Here is an 18,183-nt window from a genome sequence, read left to right as displayed (position 1 = left end):
TCCAGGAAATGGCCAGGATCATGTCCCTGCGGCCCCTGGTGGGGGCAGTGGGGAGCAGAGGCCTCCACATGCAGCTTTCCCCTGCAGGAACCTCCCCCAAAGCGCCCATTGGCCACGGTTCCCCATTCCCAGCCAATGGGAGCTGGGGGGGAGGGTGGTGCCTGGAGGCAAGGGCAGGTACAGAGCCCTCTGCCCCTCACTTCCCCAGGGACATGGTGCCCGCTACTTCCAGCAGCAGTGTGGGGCCTGTGGCACCACAGGGGTGGCAATCCTGCATGCTGTAGTTTGCCCACCCCTGAGCTAGATGCTATAGACTTGTATAGAGTCTGCTAGGGTGAAGTTTCTATCTTGCCCCAGTCATGTTTGTAAAACACAAGCAGGCTTCTACAAAACATAAAATAAGTGCTCAAACTGGAAAGCGAAACTAGGAGGTAGAAGACAAACCAGAAAGTCAAGGAGGAACAACTTCATAATCAATGATCTTCTACAGAAATAAAGTACAAGAAACACTTCACCAGGCTACCAGAAATAGTCTGAGAGTCCAACTAAAAACAAAGGAAATAAAACTGGAAAACCTTGGGTAAAAGATGCGGGCAAGAAACATGGCTCTAACCAGGGCAGGGCAAGTGGGGCAGCTGCCCAGCTCAGGGTGCAAGGGGCAGAAAAATGAGGCAGCGTGGGGGACAGGGCACATGGGGTCACATGCCCCACAGATTTCTGTCTTGCATTTTGTACGGAGGTTTTCTGGAGCCAGGGCAGTTGTGGGCAAGCTCCTTGGGGAAGCGTTTTATGGCAGCCGGACTCCACAGGCAGGGGCCAGCTCCAGGGGGCATCCAGGGGAGGGGAAAGAGCATGTCAGGAGCACAGCTTAGAGCTGTGCCACCCACCCTGCCTAGGGACCACCCAGCCGTGCAGAGGTGGCCCAGCTTGGGCAGCAGGCCAGGAAAGGCAGCCAGGCAGCCACCCAGTGCCCTGGCTCCCACAGTCCAAGGAGCCAGGGGCCCGAGTGGCTCCCAACAGCATCTGATCTACCAGCTCCTGGTGGGGGCCATGCCCCAAGTTGGAAACCCTTGAAATCTGGGGAAGGAGGGACCACATGACCCCTCTCCCCCATGCATCTCCTCTACTGCTCGCTCGCCCTAGGCACTAAAATGCCTAGTTACGGTTCTGGCAAGACAGACTCATGGGATGTCACAGCTTCATACAGAATCAGAAAAAGGCCAAGAACTCGAAGAGAAAACCCATAGGGCAAGCCACGCCACTCCAGAACCTGCCCTCGCCACAGGAGCCGGATGTACTGTAGTATCTTGGCAACGCTGGGCAATTTGCCATGCCCACTGAACTATCAGCCTAATCTCATCCCTGGGGGTCTCAGGCTCTCCTCCTCACCCCCTTCCTCTTTTCTGGGACCCAGCAACCAGGGCTGGATTTCCAGTTAGGCACGGTGCCTCGGCGCACCAGCATCCTAGGGGCGCCTTCGCTCTCTAAAACTGCGTGCAACACGAAGGTCAGCGGCGGGGGGCGAGGGGGGGTGCAGAAGATGCTGTGCCTAGGGGCGCCTACGGTGTAAATCCAGCCAGGCCAGTGACCTGCCTGCCTGGGGGGGGGGTCTCTTCAGGGACCCAGAGCAGTCGCTTTTGCCTTGCCCTGTCTTCGGGGACGTGGGTTGGCTGCTCTCCCTTTGGGGACCCCGCTTGGTCGCTCTCGCCTGGGGCCCCCCATTGGGGATGCGGGTGGGGGGGGGGTTGGTCTGTCCCTCCTTGGCCCCTTTGAGGGCCCGGCGTCTCTTTCTCGCTGGAGGGGCGCCTGGCTCGCTCCCTCCCCCCCCCCGCGCGGGCTGGGCGCGTCCCTCGCTGCCCCAGGTGGCTGTGATGAGCCTCGCGGCGCCGCAGCCTCGCTGGGGCGCGGGTTTGGCGCCCGCTGCAGCGGCCCCGGCGGGACGTTAACGCGGCGCCCCCGCGTCCCCACCGCACCCGCGCTGGCTGGGGCGGCGAAGCCCGCACGCAGGATGGCGGGGGCGGGGGAGCAGCCGCTCCGGGGCTCGGGTAAGCTTAATGGCTCCGGGGGAGGCGCCCGGCAATGGCCCTAATGAGCGCAGCCCCCGCGGGCACTCACAAGCCCATAACCTGCCCCGCTGCCCGCCCCCTCCTGCAGCGCTTCCCCGGGGCCACCGCCCAGCTCCCAGGCCGGGGTGCAGCCAGTGCCCCGGGGGGTCGAGCAATCCCAGGGCGCAGGGCAGCGTTACCTCCAGGGGAGGGGACGAGTAATTGCCCCCTTCGCTTTAGTTCCACCCCTGCAATTGCCAAGGGCCCCCAGTTTTCCTGCTGGGCGCGGGCTGTGCCTCAGGAGGCAGGTGCCTGCTCTGGCCTCCTGGGATCAGCCCCTGGGTGGCAGCGCTTTGGGGGGGGAGCCGGTGGACCCTGCACGTCACCGGCCAGCATCCGCACTGCCCGCCCGAACCTGAAAGGGTTGCTCATAACAGTGAAGTAAAGGGGGGAGAAGAAATGCTTAAGTGACATTTTGGGGATGGCTTACAAATGAAGGGCCCAGTTGGGCACTCTGTGAAATCCCCAGGAGCTTTGCTATTGACCTCGATGGGCACGGTGTCTGGCCCTCACTGGTTACTAAATGCCTCTAAAGTAAAGCCCAGATCCACAAAGGCATTTAGGCTCCGAACTTCCATTGACTTCAGAGCCCTACATGCCTTTATAGAGCTGGGCCTAAATGTCTCAGTGTGCATTGGCATCTCATGGCTTGTAGAAATGACTGGCTAGTGGACCTGCAGCAATAAAGGCTTGTGACGGTAAGGCACAAAAACACGTTACCCTTTCTCTTGGATTTCTAAAGGGACCGTTTTGCCTGTGTCCATGTGCTCCTGACCCCTTTGCTTTCCTTTTTCCTTTCTCAACGTGGTTGGCTAGGTCCCTACAGCCCTGATTCTGGCTGTTTGCCAGCCCTGACTAAGCTGTGCAGTCAGGTTATTTGACATCTTATGTTCAAAATAACCTTTAAAAAACTCCCATGCCCTTATACTTGTGGTTACACCAAGGCACAAAACTTATAGGGAGGTGCTGGGAGCACCTGGCTGAAGGAAAAGCAAAAGAACACAACAGTCCTCATCCAAGGGTCTTTGGTTAACCAGCTATTTGAAGTTCTATTGCTAGAACAATCCCCTGTCCATCAAAATCTCTTCCAGTTACAGCTCTTCATCTAGAAGTGGACCAATGCTATGTTCCATCTGATCTGTCATAACCATTCCATGTCTCCCTTCCTTGACAGCAGCAGGACCCAGTGGGAACTGTTCAGTTCCCTGGGTACCATAAGGGTCCATCTTTCTCCCAAACCCCTATTGTTAATATGGGTCCCTTGTTTAAATCTACCATCCCTAAAGTACAAGGCTCCAGGTCCTTATAATTTTGGGAGAGAGAGCTGGTGATTACCCTTCTCATGATGCTCCTGTAAGTGAGACCCCTGCAGAAGGCAGAGCTTTCTCACTGAAACATCTTTCCTCTTCTCATGAGCTTTCCTATCCAGGGACTGCCTTCTCCTTACGTTACTGTGTGTGTTTGCTTTGTAGTATGTGAGGAGGAGCAGCAAGAACAAGGAGGGGAGGCATCACCGCTGAGCACTAAACACTTCATTGCGGATGTGGCACATGGCCCAGGGAACAGCTTGCTATCTACTTTCCACACCGTGATTGTAAAAGATGAGTCTGAGAGTATCCTTGAAACAGGAGTTGGTGCTGATCCCTTAAAGGAAGAGGAGGAAGATGAAAACTACTGCATGGTGCAGGTGGGAGGGTCACCCAGCCTGCACCCACCAGCCCTAGACTGCCAGCCTGGGAGCATCCTGGAAACAAGAAATGGTGCTGACTCTGTAAAGGAGGAAGATGGAGGTGGAAACTACTGCATGGTGCATGTGTCTGGGTCACCCACCCTGCACCCACCAGCTCTGGACTGCCAGCTCAACTATGCCACAATGTGTGGGTCACTGCCAGCTTTCTTTGGCAACATGAACTCTGTGCCCCAAGGCCCCGGAGCTGAGTTTACCCAGGAGATCCCAGATCAGTCACAGGAAAGAGCTGAGGGGTATTACCCTGATAGCACAGAAAAGGAGACCAAGAAACAAAAAATCAGTGGCAGCAGTGGAGTGTGCTCCCCAAAGACATCCAGTGTTGCTCCTGGGGACTTTTACAGCCTGGCACAGCTCCAGGATGTGAATCTGAATCTTGGCCATGCTACCCGCAGATCAGCCCGGTGTGCGGCAGCCAGCACTGCAGGTCAGCAGTCCTACAGGGTGTCATCATTCCAGGAATCTGGAGGTGGTCAGGATGTGGCCAAGGAGAAAAAAGTGCCACCAGAGAACCCAGAAGAGCAGGGAGCTCTGCCACCTGTCCGAAAGAAAACACGCACCTTCTACAGTGCAGGTAGGAATTGGAAGATACTGGGAGCCACCTGGCAGATAATGATATTTGTAGACTAGGGTACTAATATTACTGAGGGCATATTGAATAGTATTGGGCTGCAACTAGGAGACACTGGACAGCCCTGACTGCTGCTGTTTGTACAGTCAGCTCTCCATTGTTAAATACTCAGAAATATCTCCAATTAAATTAACCTGGAAAGTTGCTAAGTATATTGGGCATACAATATCATTAGCAATGCACTTTGTTCTGGTGTGGAAGAAGATTTTTGTTTAACATGGTAATATATTTCTGTTCTGAAGACGCCTTTTTATACCATTTTTTTAATTTATTTATCAAGTGTTCTGAAAATCAAGTTTTTCTCCCTCCCCCCGCCTCGGTTTCTTTCTTTCACTCTCATATCACACACACTCTCCTGCTCTCTGCTTCATTTTTCTCTTCCTCTCTCTATCTTTCAACAATGCCTCCTTTCCAGAGCAGCTAGAGGAATTGGAGAGGATGTTCCAGGAAGACCATTATCCTGACAATGAAAAGAGGCGAGAGATCGCTGCTGCCGTTGGTGTAACACCACAGCGCATCATGGTGAGTCCCTCGTGGTTAATGGGCACTGCATCAGAAGAACGAGAGAAAAGGAGAAAGAGAGCCAGGAGGTATGTAGGGAGAGGAGAAGAGTTCATTTGGAAAGGGAGGGAGAATGCAGCAGCCAGCGATGTAAGGGGCAGGAAGGTAACTCACAGGGAAGGACAGTGACAAAAGAAAATGGCAAGGGAGCCTCCGTTGACTTCTCCTTCTCTCTTCCTGACCCTTAATGTGAGGCCGGAGATTGTGTGGGGGAAGGGATGCAGATGACAGTGGACTCCTAGCTCAACCTCCTTGTCTTTCTCTTGGGGCTGCTTGAAGAGGAATGGGGGTAAATGGGACCTGGGGGTGAACTTCCTGCTGATATGTCTCCCTCTCCTGAGGGCATTCAGGAGGAGACAGGAGATTAGGGAGGCTTTCTATAGATTTGTCTCTCTCTTTCTCACTGTCTCTCCTGGGATGGGCCATCTGGACACTTGCAGGGGATGAGGTGAAGGGGAGAGGCTTCTTGCTGATATCTGTTTCTCAGGATTGACTGTGGACATGATCTCTGTTGATTTCTGTCTGTGTCCCAAAGGGCTTAGGAGGAAGGGATGCAGACGGTCTCCTCACTGAGTGCTTCTTTCTCTCCATTTATCAGGTCTGGTTTCAGAATCGCAGGGCAAAGTGGCGAAAATTAGAGAAACTGACTGTGAAAGGGAGCAAGAAATGCACATCATCAACAACTCTGTCAGTTCCTTCAGGAGCAAGCACTTATGGGTGAGGGACCCCCCCCCCCTTTTCTCTTTTTTACCAACCACTTAAGAGTGAGAGTTCCTACCCTCTCCCCTGCCCCATTTCATTGGAGCCAGGAACCTTATGGGTAGCTGCAGCTTCTGCTTCACGCCAGCTGGTGAAAGACTTGTGCGCCCTCTCCCATTTCAAAACCTGACTTGGATTTGGAATAGAGTTTAATGAATAATGCCCCAAGTGATTTATTAGCCTGTGCAATAGTCTTCAAAGGAAAGTGGTGGAATCTCCATTGCTTACAATGTGCAGGGAGGAGGAGATAAGATAAGGGTGATCTAGTAGATTTTTTTCCATCCTCAACTTCTGTGAGCATGTTGGCCAAAGTCCCTCATGCACCTTATTCTCCTCATAGTTTAAGTGCTGCTTGGTCCACAGGGGGATATTTTCCCTCTCTTCCCTCACCCATTCATGTTTTCCTCACAGAAAATGGGGTTCATTGGAGAAATGGAAGTGGGAGTCTTTAGGGGAAAGGGGTTTATGTGCGAGGGTGAAGTGGGAGTATGCAAAGGCTTTCCAGGGGGAGGAGGAGCCTCCAAGAGAGTGGGTGGAAGGGAAGATCTTTCAGAGACCGAGGGAGCTAGAAGTTAAGGTCTTGCAGAGTGAGGACGATAATAGGAATTTGGAGTGAGAGTTTCCTGAGGAAAGAAGGGGAAGAGTTAGAAGAGTGGGTATTTCCAGGTCAGCGCTCGTCTCACTCTGTCTCTGTTCCTTCATTCCTTGCTCATATATTTTACTTCTTCTTCCAGGCCATCTCTCCTGCCTATGCCTCCACTGCCTGACATCATTCATGACCAGTCTGCCATGCTCAACATGGATATCACAGTTGGGAACTATCCCAGCATGCTCAGTGGGCATCCTGCGCCGCTCGTCTCCTCATCAGGTGAAAGCCATTCATGGTTGTTTCTCAATAAGAATTTGTGTTTCTGTCTGGCATTGGTTGGTGGTGGTACTGCTGCCTCCAGGATTCTGAACGCAGCCTAAGGAAAGTCAGGCAGGTCTCCATCCCAAGCAGAAACTGTGAAATGGATTTAATATATCCCTGCACATGCCCTCTAATGAGATTACCCACTATGTTGTTCAGCTTCTCAGCATTGAGAACGGGGTCAAAGTTTGAAATCGTTACTAATTCCTTACCCAGGTCTGACATCTGTAAGGTCAGACATGATCAGCCTCACTTCCTTTTATCCCAGTTTGCTAAATGTTAGATACTGGCGCCATTAGTGGTGTTTCCCTGAATGATCATGTCGGGTTTGTTCTGGTTGTTTATGCTCCTGTGGCAGGCATGCACCCTATACATAGGTCTAAACTGTAGCTTTTCAGCTACAGCCCAGCCCACAGTAGAGGAGAGTGTGTGAGGAGGTGAGTCACATTAACAGCAGCTTTTGTAGCTGAATGTGAGCCAGTCTCCACCCTAAGTGCCCAGGGAGCATAGGCCAGAACAGCCCCTTCTAGGCTATTTTACACATTGCTGTCTTGACCAGAATAGGGACAGAGCCACAGCCTTGCCATTGTTCTACCCCATCCATACCTTCATGTCCCCTGGAGAGTTACTACTACTACTGTTGGCCTCAGACTTCGCTGGGTCATTGTGCACTGACAGCCTGAGGACCAGAATTGTGCTTGGTCCAGAGGGGCAGAAGTTGGATGAGGGTGAAGGTTCTTATTTAATTTCTGTTGCAATAACATTGGAAGTCAATAGGGTGTGCTCTTGGACCAGTTTTCTACCTGAGCTGCAGCTAGTCTTCGGAGAATCATAGAAAGCAGAGAGAAAAGATTTGTTTGATTGAATATTTCATGCCTCAGGGGCCAGTACATCTTATGGGGTCAGAATTTTTCCCTAGGGTACATTTCCCAGTATTTACTTCAGATGACATTTTCATCACTTCTCTAGGGAGAGTAATCCATACTAATAGATCTGATTTTTAGCAAGTGTTTTCCTGATATTTAGCCTAAATTATTCTTTTCGTTAATTTCATATGCTTAGTTATAACCCATTGTACCATGCTAAATGCAGTGACACCTATATTAAGGGGATGACTGAGAGATCAACAAAAATTGGGTGCTCTGTGGAAATAGTTTTCTAATGAATTTGGAGCATAACTGAACCCAGACAACTAGAAAAAGTAGATTATTAAAGATTAAATAGTATTTATTCAGTGCCAAAATATTTGATAATGCATAAGACCTCAATAAAAATGCATTTATAAGTTTACTCAATTTTCATAAACAGGCACATAAGCTAAGAATAAAGTACTAAAATAAAACACATTACCAATACTATAATATAGTACTTCACTTCTATCACCTAAATCTGTCTGTGAGAAGTAGTCCAGAAACTAAAACTGTTTATGAATAGATTCTATGAACTTTTTAACCAACGTGTCTTTAATTCTATCAGTTGATTCCAGTATTTGCACATTTTGTTGCAGCAGTACAATGGCATTTGAATAATCCATTGCTTCCCAGAATGATGCTGTGACACAACTGTTGAGTCCTGCACTTGGTTAAATAAGCTCAAAGTCCAGGATGTTGCAAAAACGGCCATTTATTGAAAGAAAACAAGCAAACAAAATATTCAGGTATACCTATAATTGTCTGTGGATGAACTACAGGATCCATAGGGGTTTCACAGACACACCATGCTTTCAGGAGAGGAAACTTCTGCTATAGTGTCTGAACTGAGCCCAACCATTTCCCCACCCACCTTCCATCCAACTGTAGCCAAGTTATCTAGCCTTTCTGAGTGCTTCTCCTCTCAGAAATCTGTACTCCTGAACATACTCCCTGGGTATAGACTTCCCTCAGAAAGTGCAATATTCACAAAATAGCTTAAAATATACAAGGTCCTACCCAAATTCTTCACATTTTGTGTGGGGGGAAAAGGAAGGGGGAATTCCTGCCCAATCACTCATTGGTGTTCCATTCTCAGGGACCCTAAAACCAAAGAATAAATACAGAAAAGTCCTAACTCCCTGCCTGAAACTGAGGGCTCTGGAATTTGCTGTCTACTATCACCATTGGATCTACTGTGTGTATACATTGAGCTGTCATCAAATCTAGAGTGGTCAGATGTCCTGATTTTATAGGGACAGTCCCAATATTTGGAGCTTTTTCTTATATAAGTGCCTATTACCCCCCACCTCCGTCCCGATTTTTCACACTTGCCATTTGGTCACCCTAATCAAATCAGGCTTCAGTGACACCTGTGCAAGCCCAGTGACTTCAGTGGAGCGTGCAAATGTAATGATTGGAACACAGTTAACTGTTTAGTTTCTGGATGTACAAACTGAAACGGACTCCAGTGCCCTCTCTCTGAGCTGTGTTAGTTCTGCAGGGTCACAGGAGCAAAAAGCAGTGAAAACCTATTTTTGTCCACCAAAGGCAGCAGATATGACTCTGAATGCCCCCAGGAAACAGATCTGTTCAGGAAGAAGATGCCATTTTTCACAATGTCTCTTTTCAGAAAAGAACCACACTTGGACAATATAACTATGCAGTGTTTTTAAATAAAGCATCAACGGAGCTGACTCTTTGGTGAATGAGAATAGAAAACAAGTTAAAAGAAAAATAAATCAGCTGGTTTTTACATCAGCCTTTTTCTCCAAAAAAACAACTTGCCAACAAAATAGGATCAAGTTAAAACTGTGGAGCCACCACTTGGCGTCATTAGAAGATATAAAGAAACATTGGAGGAGATAAATAGAAACTTGAGTAGGATGGAATCCAGAATAATGGAACTGAATGAAAAGATTGAACAAGTGAGTGACAAAGTCAATCAATTACAAGGCAAAAATGATTTCCAAAGAATAGGCTCTGTGAAAACAACACAGAGAAAGAAAATAAATGTGTTATTATCTCAGTAAGTGGCAGGCTCCAGCAAAAGTAATCTAACAACTAACTACCAACTTGAGCCATTCGAGAATCCAGTCTGGACACACAATATTTGCCTTTCTGATACGGAGGAAGGGTTGGATATGTATATAATTTTGTGTCTAATTATTGTGATTATGTGAACAAAATAGGTACTTGCTTTTGCAAGTAATAGATCATTGGTGTGTGTGTGTAAATGCCTGACTAGCAATTCCACAAGCAAATTAGGCGTATGAAATTGCAACACATGATTTTGCAGATAGCTCTGGGCTTCTGGTGGTTTGAATATCAGGCCTTTGCTGTGGTGGCCACCACTGAAAGAGATGAAAAGTTCAAATCTGCATATTTTAGAGCTCATTTCTAATACTAAACTGGGTGGTTCTGCAAAATTCTATGTGCATTACCAGGGATGTTCTTAGGGCTCAGTCCTGAAACCCAATGAAACAGCTCAGTGGGGGAATAAAGAAAATCGGTGGACGTGATGGGTATTTAAGTTTTGTAGCACCTCAGGGCAATTGAGACTGTGCAAGGAGTTTTGCACTGCTCCAGAGCAGGGCTATGTTTAAAAGGCATAACTGAGCCCTAAGAATTAATGTGTATTCTTGCAGCTCTGGCGTGAAATGAAGAGCTGGAACTAAAGAGAATATGGTATAAATAATACTATGTTTGGAGCCTTTTCCAAGCTGGCTGTGGGTAACACCCTTTCCTCACAATGTTCTAGAATCTGTTTCCGATAGCACTGATAAGCAGCATGTTGGGCTGTTCAAGGTTGTCAGTAACGTTCGGAGCAAGAATTTCTGTCCCAGAAAACTCTGTTTAGTAGCATACATTTTGTGTAAGTGAACGTTCTGCGCCAGCCAGAGTGATACCAACAGGTATGTTTCCTGTAGCTCAGCCCCAAGAGGCTTGTGCTAGACAGAACTAAGTGCTATAGTGCTTCTGTTTACTATCTTTATCTTTCTACTGTCTGGCTGTTTTTTACTCCCACCCATCTTCTTCATCCCCTTGCACTCTTTATCTCACACCTCTGCCTTGCCACGCTCACTGCCCTGATTCCCCCAGCTCTGTCAGTCCCTCTGCTTTCTCCATTTGACCTGTGTATGACACATTCTCTTGCTTTTTCCTTCACAGTCTCTTCGGTAACTGGAGTGGTGACGTGTTGTGAGGCAGGTCAGACAAAGGCATTATCCCAGGGCAGCTTCGGTTCCAGCAGGATGGAGTGCTTCCCCACAATTCCCAGCCCTCCACCCATTCGTAGGGCCAGCCTCCCTCTCAATATGACCTTCAACCCAAACAATCATATTGTTCCATTGATGCTGGACACTCCCAACAGTGAATGTAGCCCATCCAGTCAGGAAAGCAGCTCCAGGGAGGTCCTCACTTACAGCTTCCAGAGTCAAGGGTATGGGCAATGAGACATTCTTCATGAGAGAGATTGGGAAAGCAAACTTTAGAGGGTTTGGGGTGGGAGAAACTGAGAGGGACTGGAGAATGCTAGAGGACAGAGAGCTAGGATTAGGGGTGTTCATGCAAAGGGGGGATGCTAAGAGGAGAGGAAAGGAAAAGGAAGGGGGATCCAGATTATCTGTGTGCATGGTGGGAGGGGGGCCTAAGAATAAGAAAAGGGAGATCTTTTAAGAGAATGCAGTTGGGATTAAGATGTGTGTGAGAAAGGAGGGATCCAAAGTGCAGAGAGCGGGAATCCTTGAGGGAGGATACAGTGGGGATTGGAGTGTGGGGAACTTGAGTATAAAGACACCACCCCATTGCTTCAACTTCACATCTGCTGGCATGTTTTCATCTGCTCTTGCCTTTGCCTTATGCCTGGGTGTTGGGAGCCAGGGTAGGTGTCAACTGGGAGTTGGGAGCCAGGGGAGGGTTTAATAATTGTTTTCAGCACATGTTTCTTTAATGGTTCCTCCCCTCCAATCTGTGAACTGTTTCTCTCCTTGCACTCCACAGTGTCAGCTCACCAACCTCATGCAATTACCCTGACCAGCTGGAGCCCACAGCCAACCTAGAGACCCCATATTATCACTACAGTAACCAGCCTGGAACCTACCAGCTGCCCCAGTACCCCCCGCAGCACCAGCTCTCCCAGTTCCACCACCTTCCAGTCCCCCTTGCCAGCAATGTGCTGCCCAGTGTCCGCCTTACACCTACTACACCCAGTGAATCCAATCCAGCTTTCTTCACCTTGGCTGGCAATAGTGGGGTTGTGACCTACGGAGCGGCAGGTGCCTCACGAGGGTATTTACAGCACCACCTAGGGGGACAGATCCTGTTACAGCAGCCTGCTGGGACCTCAGGTGAGTATCCCCAAATCTATTGGGATCCTCACGGGTTACTAATTGGTTTAATGAAGGGCCAAAATGTACAGCAATTCAACTATAACCATGAAAGGGAAAAGAAGGAAGAGAAACGTGTATATAGAAAGGTTTCAGAGTAGCAGCCGTGTTAGTCTGTATTCGCAAAAAGAAAAGGAGTACTTGTGGCACCTTAGAGACTAACAAATTTATTAGAGCATAAGCTTTCGTGAGCAATGCATCCGATGAAGTGAGCTGTAGCTCACGAAAGCTTATGCTCTAATAAATTTGTTAGTCTCTAAGGTGCCACAAGTACTCCTTTTCTTTTTGTGTATATAGAAAGTGACACTATAGCTCCCTACCTCCTTACTACCTGACTCTCTCTTTTTGAATTCACTGAATGATTATTAAGTTTGATCCAAATATTGTGAGCTCTTGGGACACATATCTTGGAGTGTACTGTACCTTTAAGAAAATACAGTGTTTGAAATAGATTGGTATCTAGATGCTGAAAACAGGCTCCTAATCCTGTTGGGCCCCTTCTGAAGCCATCTTAAAAGTATGTATATGGTTTGGGGGCATGGGGAATGAGGAGCTTAGAGGTAGAGCTGTCTGGTGGATAGCGCATGGACAAAGGAGTCAGGACTATTTTTCCCCCGGCTCTGCTGCTGACTAGATTTATGACCCTGGTTAAATTACTTCAAGTAATTGTTCTCTGAAATGTAACTATGTAAAAATAGCATCTTTGGGCTCCATGTTTAATTTGTCCCAATGATTTCCATATCATGATCAGTTTACAAGTAAAACAAGATGTTTCTTTTTCAAACAGCCAGCCTTGCAAACTCAGCCTCTGATCTGAGGACTAGGTTGGGTTCTTACCATCCTATGCATCATCACGAATAATAAAGGTTCTTCAGGCTAAATACTGCCCTTAGACACATCAGCACAGTCCCATTGCCTTCAGTGGATTTGCACAGTTGTAAATGATGGGAACCTAAGCCCTGACCGTGAAAATATTTACACCCATGTTTAATTTTAAGCAAGTGAACAGTCCCATTGAATTCACATGCATATAGTGAAGCATAGGTGTTTGCAGAATTAGGACCATTTCTATTGATGGTACACAAGAAGGAAAAGAAGCCAAACACCGTCTGTCCAAGCTGACTTGGCTCTGCAGGGCAAACAGGAGTGCAAACAGTAAAAACTTATTTTTGTCACTTACGTCACTGAATACACTGGAGGAACAGACCTCTTGGATGAGAGAGTGCCATTTTTACATAGCCACTTTTCAGATTAGAATAACATTTTAATCATTCTGCCCCGCAGTTTTGCCCTCTTGTAAAGTGAGCACTGCATAAGAACACTTATTATGCTGCAAAGCACAAAGTTAACCTTTCTCTTATTGCAATACATTGCTTTGTATTCCTGTAATGTTGTTTTGCATTGAACACACCTTACTGTGGTCCCAGAAATGCTGCATTTTTAGTTTGGACTCTCTCTCCCTGACAAGGGCGAGCTTACTCCTTTTTTGCAGGTAAATCACTTTGAAATCCTCTGATGAAAGATGCTATATAAGTAAAGTATATTATCCTGCTTTCCTTGTCTCTGTCTGTCCCTTCCAACTTCTCTGCTTTTTTTTCCAGGAGGTATCACTACCTACCAGGCTGTCCCCTGGAATGAATTCTACATGCAGGGACGTCCATTCTCCAATCAGCTTTGCGCTCGAATGCAGTTTTCCAGCACTGCAGCAGGACGTTACTCCACAGAGCAGGCTCCCTATATTCAGAACCCTGGTATGATGCAGCCCACTCCCTGTTTCCTCCAGCTGCCCAAAGGGGCAACATCAGGATCTGTGGTATTTACGGAAAAACAAAGGGCAATGCCAGCACCAGACCAGACTTCATATCAGGACCACCAATTGCAGATCGCACCAGCTGAAAGAGAGGACCCAGAGAGCAGCAGCAGCGTCACCAAGGAGGAGGAAAGTGCTGCTGGTAATTGAAAGGCCTTCTGGGCTTTGCGGTGGGGAAAAGGGGACAAGGAAAGCATTTCTCAGACTGACAGACCACCTGGATAGACATCTGAGACCAGAACTGTGGGGATAATTGGGATGGATGGCCACTCCTGGGTTGCTGTCTCAGAAAGGTCTCTGGAGGCAAGGGGAAATTACACAGATGTGGAATCTGTGACTGTTCCTGTGGCTGGGAATATGGGGCAGCTGCTCATGGGTGATCTCCTAGATGGAAAGTGATGTGAATTTGGTGCTGGGTATTTAAAGTTCAGTCCTGTGTCTCTAGGGGCACCCCCTTCTTGGTATTCTCCTGACTGGGGTTCTGAAATTAGGTCTGTGGAGGAGTGGGGAAGATTTGTGTCCCACAGGCTTCTCAGATTGGTCTGTTCTCTGGAGATATGTGACTGCACCTGGGTGATAGTCCAGATGGGGTTCAGAGGAAGGTCAGTCTGAGAGAGTGCAAGGGGGAATCCTCTATATGACATCTATCCTGCGGGGGTGGTCTGGGCAGCTACGCCTGGCTGATTATTTCAAAGAAACCTTCCTCTGGGGAGAGCTCATTAAGAGAACATGTTTGCAACACTATTATTTTTTAAATTTTACTTTTTAAACATTTTTAAATTTAAAAAAGGGGACTGATTTTATAATTGGTCAAAATCTAGGGGAAAATCTCATCCAACATTTTCTTGGGTTTTTTTGTTTTTTTGTTTTGTTTTTTTCAGGTGGGTTAATTTCTAATTTTGAAATGACAAATTTTTGAAATTTTAAAAAGTTTGAACCAACTCTGTCTCTGGTTGACTTTTCTACAGGGCATTCTGAGATTGGTCTTTCTTTCTTCTTTCAGATGACAAAGAAGAGAATACGAATTGACTCTGCACTTTGAAATAAACAAGGAGGAAGGGATGTTGTTGTTGTTGTTGTTATTATTATTATTATTATTACTATTATTAATAAACACTGCACTATGAGAGAAACAGAGGAAAGAAGAATTAATATTATTTGCAATGGAAGTGCTTTTTTGTTTTTTTATTGTTGCCGTGATTGTTCTCCTGCTGAGGAAAGAAGCAGTGAAGTTTCAATCAATAAAAGCTTCTGGTCTCTGCTTTTTGCAAATCTCCTGACTTTTGAGTTTTACTAAGAAAGATGATCTTGGTGAGCCTAAAGAAGGTAACAAGGACTCAGTGGACAGGGGTGGCTGGAAACCAGGATCTATTGGTTACAGATGGCGCAGAAAGGAGAGTCCTTTGGCTGGAGTAACTAAAGCTTAGGGAGCTGTAGAAAGTGAGGAGAGGGCTCCATTGGTACCCAGAATTCAGAAGATACTGAAGATGCTAGAAGACAACTCCAGAGTGGGTAAGATTCTGGGGATACTGATGGGGTAAGGTGCATTGCAGACCACACAGGAAGGGAGCCCCAGGGAGAAGCTAGTATAAACAGTGCAGATAGAGGAACTCCATGGGTTTAACCCAATTTCACAGGGTCGACAGAGCAGGAGGGAGGATGGGGAGCCCAGTGCCATCCTTATGGTGTTTGTTTATAGCAACATTTAGAATTTTTAGAAAACAAATTATTGTTGTAACCTGATGCCCATCCATTCATAATTCATTGAACATTCCCATGGAGTTAGTTTGATGTGGCTTTGAATGTCTGTTACTAAACCAAACTAATACATGTTAGCAATGAAGGATGGAGGGATTTAAATATGCCCATCTCTGCCTGCACACAATCCCTGACTGTGACCCATCAGTTTTTGAGGAAGAATAACTGTGATAAAAGGGGATAGTGGAAGATCATGGGGAAAGTCTAAACTGGTACATCTTGCATTTACATCTATATGCTGTCAGGCTCTGTCTCAGTTTAATCTCCATAATCTCCAAAATATTCCATAGCCAGGGTCCTGTTGCTATCCTTGCTTTTCCCCTAGAACCTGTGAATCTTGTTCTGGAAATGTCTACCTGCATCATCCCTATGGAGTACAGTAGTTTTAGTGAGTTGCAGATTATTATCTTCTGAGATATCTGTCTAGGGTGGGGCAAAGCACTGTGCAAAATCAGACTAGGGCCTTGAATTCAGTCCTTAAATGGATAAGGAGACATTGGAGGTCATGGAGGACTGATACAAAGGGTTCAGTTATGCTCAATAATGAATGGGCAGCTGTATGCTATATGAGTTGCAGTTCTATGTGAAGTTTTATCTTCAGCTGCAGATGTGTGCTGTAGTCTAGCCTGGAGGTCACAAAGATGTGTATCACAGTGCTAAGGTCCTTGTGAAAAAGGAGTGTGTTGTCCTAACAAGCTGAAGATGGCAGAGGCGTGTTCTTTCCCACTGGTACAATCTGTGTGTCCAGGAGTAACAAGGAGTTTGACCCTGAGGCTTTATATTAGACAGATGGTCTCAATCAAGGGTGAGGCCCATGTTCTGTAAAGTGGCCTAATACATATGCTGAAGAGGCTGGATTACTATATTGAACCTTGTGGGATTTCACATTGTTACAGTTCTTGGTTAGAACTCTGTGGACTCTCTGAAAGGAATGTTTGGCCCTTCTTCTGTCTCCTATATATCGCTCATTATCTGTTTATGGCTGACAGTACTGAAGGCAGCTGGAAGATCAAGCCATGTAATCAGGGATCTTAGGTATTTCATGAATCCCCAGCAACAGAATTTACCATCATTCTACAGCAGACTCTTACATATTCATTCTAAAGAGCAAAAATGTCTTGCCTCTCTGAGTATGAAGAAAAAGAGAACCAAGTGTAAACTAATTCAGTGGTCAGCAGACAGCCTAAATCAATAACTCTGGGAGATTGTGAATGATAGCTTTTCACCATGTAAATGTTAGCTCTGAAACCTTGTGCTGACAATGACAGAAGTAATCTTTTTAGATCAGTGCTGTTTTTGGATCCCGGTTGGACTGATGGACAGAGTTGTAGGACTAAGGCCTGCCAGAAAGCCAAACAGAACCAACAACAGAAAACCATGTCCTACCTGCCTCTACTCTAAAGAAAGTTAGTGATTTTGTATGGTAAACGTTTTATTTGTTGTGTTTTGGATGTTATATGTTGTTCTGGTATTACAAGGTCCTTGCACCCTGTCACTGTGACTTTCCTAGTGAAACCATGATTTAGGGAGTTAGACTCAGAAGACTAAATATGTGACCTTTCTCACAAAGATTTGTCATTAAATTATGCAAGTCAGTTTCTAGAACGGAAAAGGGTGTTTGTTCAAAATTTTGACCAAAATTTGGCAATCCTCAGAATGATTTGGATGAAAGTCTATTGCATTTACTTTTATGTTCATAACCTAAATTAGCCAAGTTTCACTTGGTTGCACATTTCCAGATAAAAAAATTTCTACATACCTAATCACAAATAGGTGTGATGTTCATGCATCTGGAGGCGAGTGTGAACCCTAAACAGTAAGTAGAGGGCTCAAGTCCTCCCTAGTGCAGCTCCACTGACTTCCTCGGAGTTAAACCCAGGGTGGTCTAACCTACTATGTATATAATATAACTTCACTGTATACAAAATCCCATCACTTTCCACTGTAATTCCATATATCTACCTTCTCCAAGATTTGTTCTAAGACGTCACCAGACTAGAATTCAGTACATAAAATGTGGGGTTAACAGCATAGCACTGAGGTCATTTTCAAAGAAAATTGTTTTACCAGCCTGGATTTATTTAATGGCAAATGTTATTGGTTTAAACTCCATGTGTTCTGCTTACAGACTTTCATCTAGGACAAAGAAAGTCAAGCTGAATGCTCAGATGTATTCACTTCTGTTTAAGATGACTGGGCCATAGTCAGAATCCCTTATCTTATTGAAGGCCTGTGTTTCCTCAGCCGGTATCAGACATAGACAGGAACTGGCCTGCTTCTGTTGGATTAACATATCCTGTATTAAGCATGTTAAATATAATGTGTTAATAAACAACTTTCCAAATGAGTCATGAGCTGCTTGCTATTTAGAAGTGGAGCAAAATGGAAACATTTTCATTTACAAATCAGGAGCAATTTTTTCCCTCTAATTAATGGAGTGATTCAGTAGATGGAAAGCCAGATTCTGGGCTTATGTATTTGTTCAGGACTTGTGTGCTATTGTAAATGAGAGCAGAAGTTGGTGCAGTATGTATATTCACTCCCCTCCGCACGGGCATAATATAAATTACAGAATTTTGTTTGTCAAGTTCCCCTTAGCAATGGAC

The 18,183-nt window shown here is 46.4% G+C and overlaps 1 protein-coding gene across 1 annotated transcript; it reads left to right on the top strand.

The window, feature by feature from the left end:
• The first annotated feature begins 1,857 nt into the window (after positions 1–1,857).
• On the top strand, positions 1,858–17,183 carry NOBOX (NOBOX oogenesis homeobox). Its single transcript, XM_038417990.2, has 9 exons — positions 1,858–2,045; positions 3,578–4,426; positions 4,899–5,005; positions 5,643–5,761; positions 6,538–6,671; positions 10,793–11,063; positions 11,624–11,970; positions 13,611–13,961; positions 14,823–17,183. The coding sequence occupies exons 1-9, from the start codon at positions 2,009–2,011 to the stop codon at positions 14,846–14,848; spliced, it is 2,241 nt and encodes a 746-aa protein (XP_038273918.1). The 5' UTR covers positions 1,858–2,008; the 3' UTR covers positions 14,849–17,183.
• The last annotated feature ends 1,000 nt before the right edge of the window (positions 17,184–18,183 follow it).

This window comes from Dermochelys coriacea, chromosome 1 (genome assembly GCF_009764565.3).
Source record: "Dermochelys coriacea isolate rDerCor1 chromosome 1, rDerCor1.pri.v4, whole genome shotgun sequence".
NCBI classification, from domain to species: Eukaryota; Metazoa; Chordata; order Testudines; family Dermochelyidae; genus Dermochelys; species Dermochelys coriacea.
The sequence above is the reverse complement of the archived record's forward strand: the minus strand, read 5'-3'. Positions and strand labels throughout refer to the sequence as shown.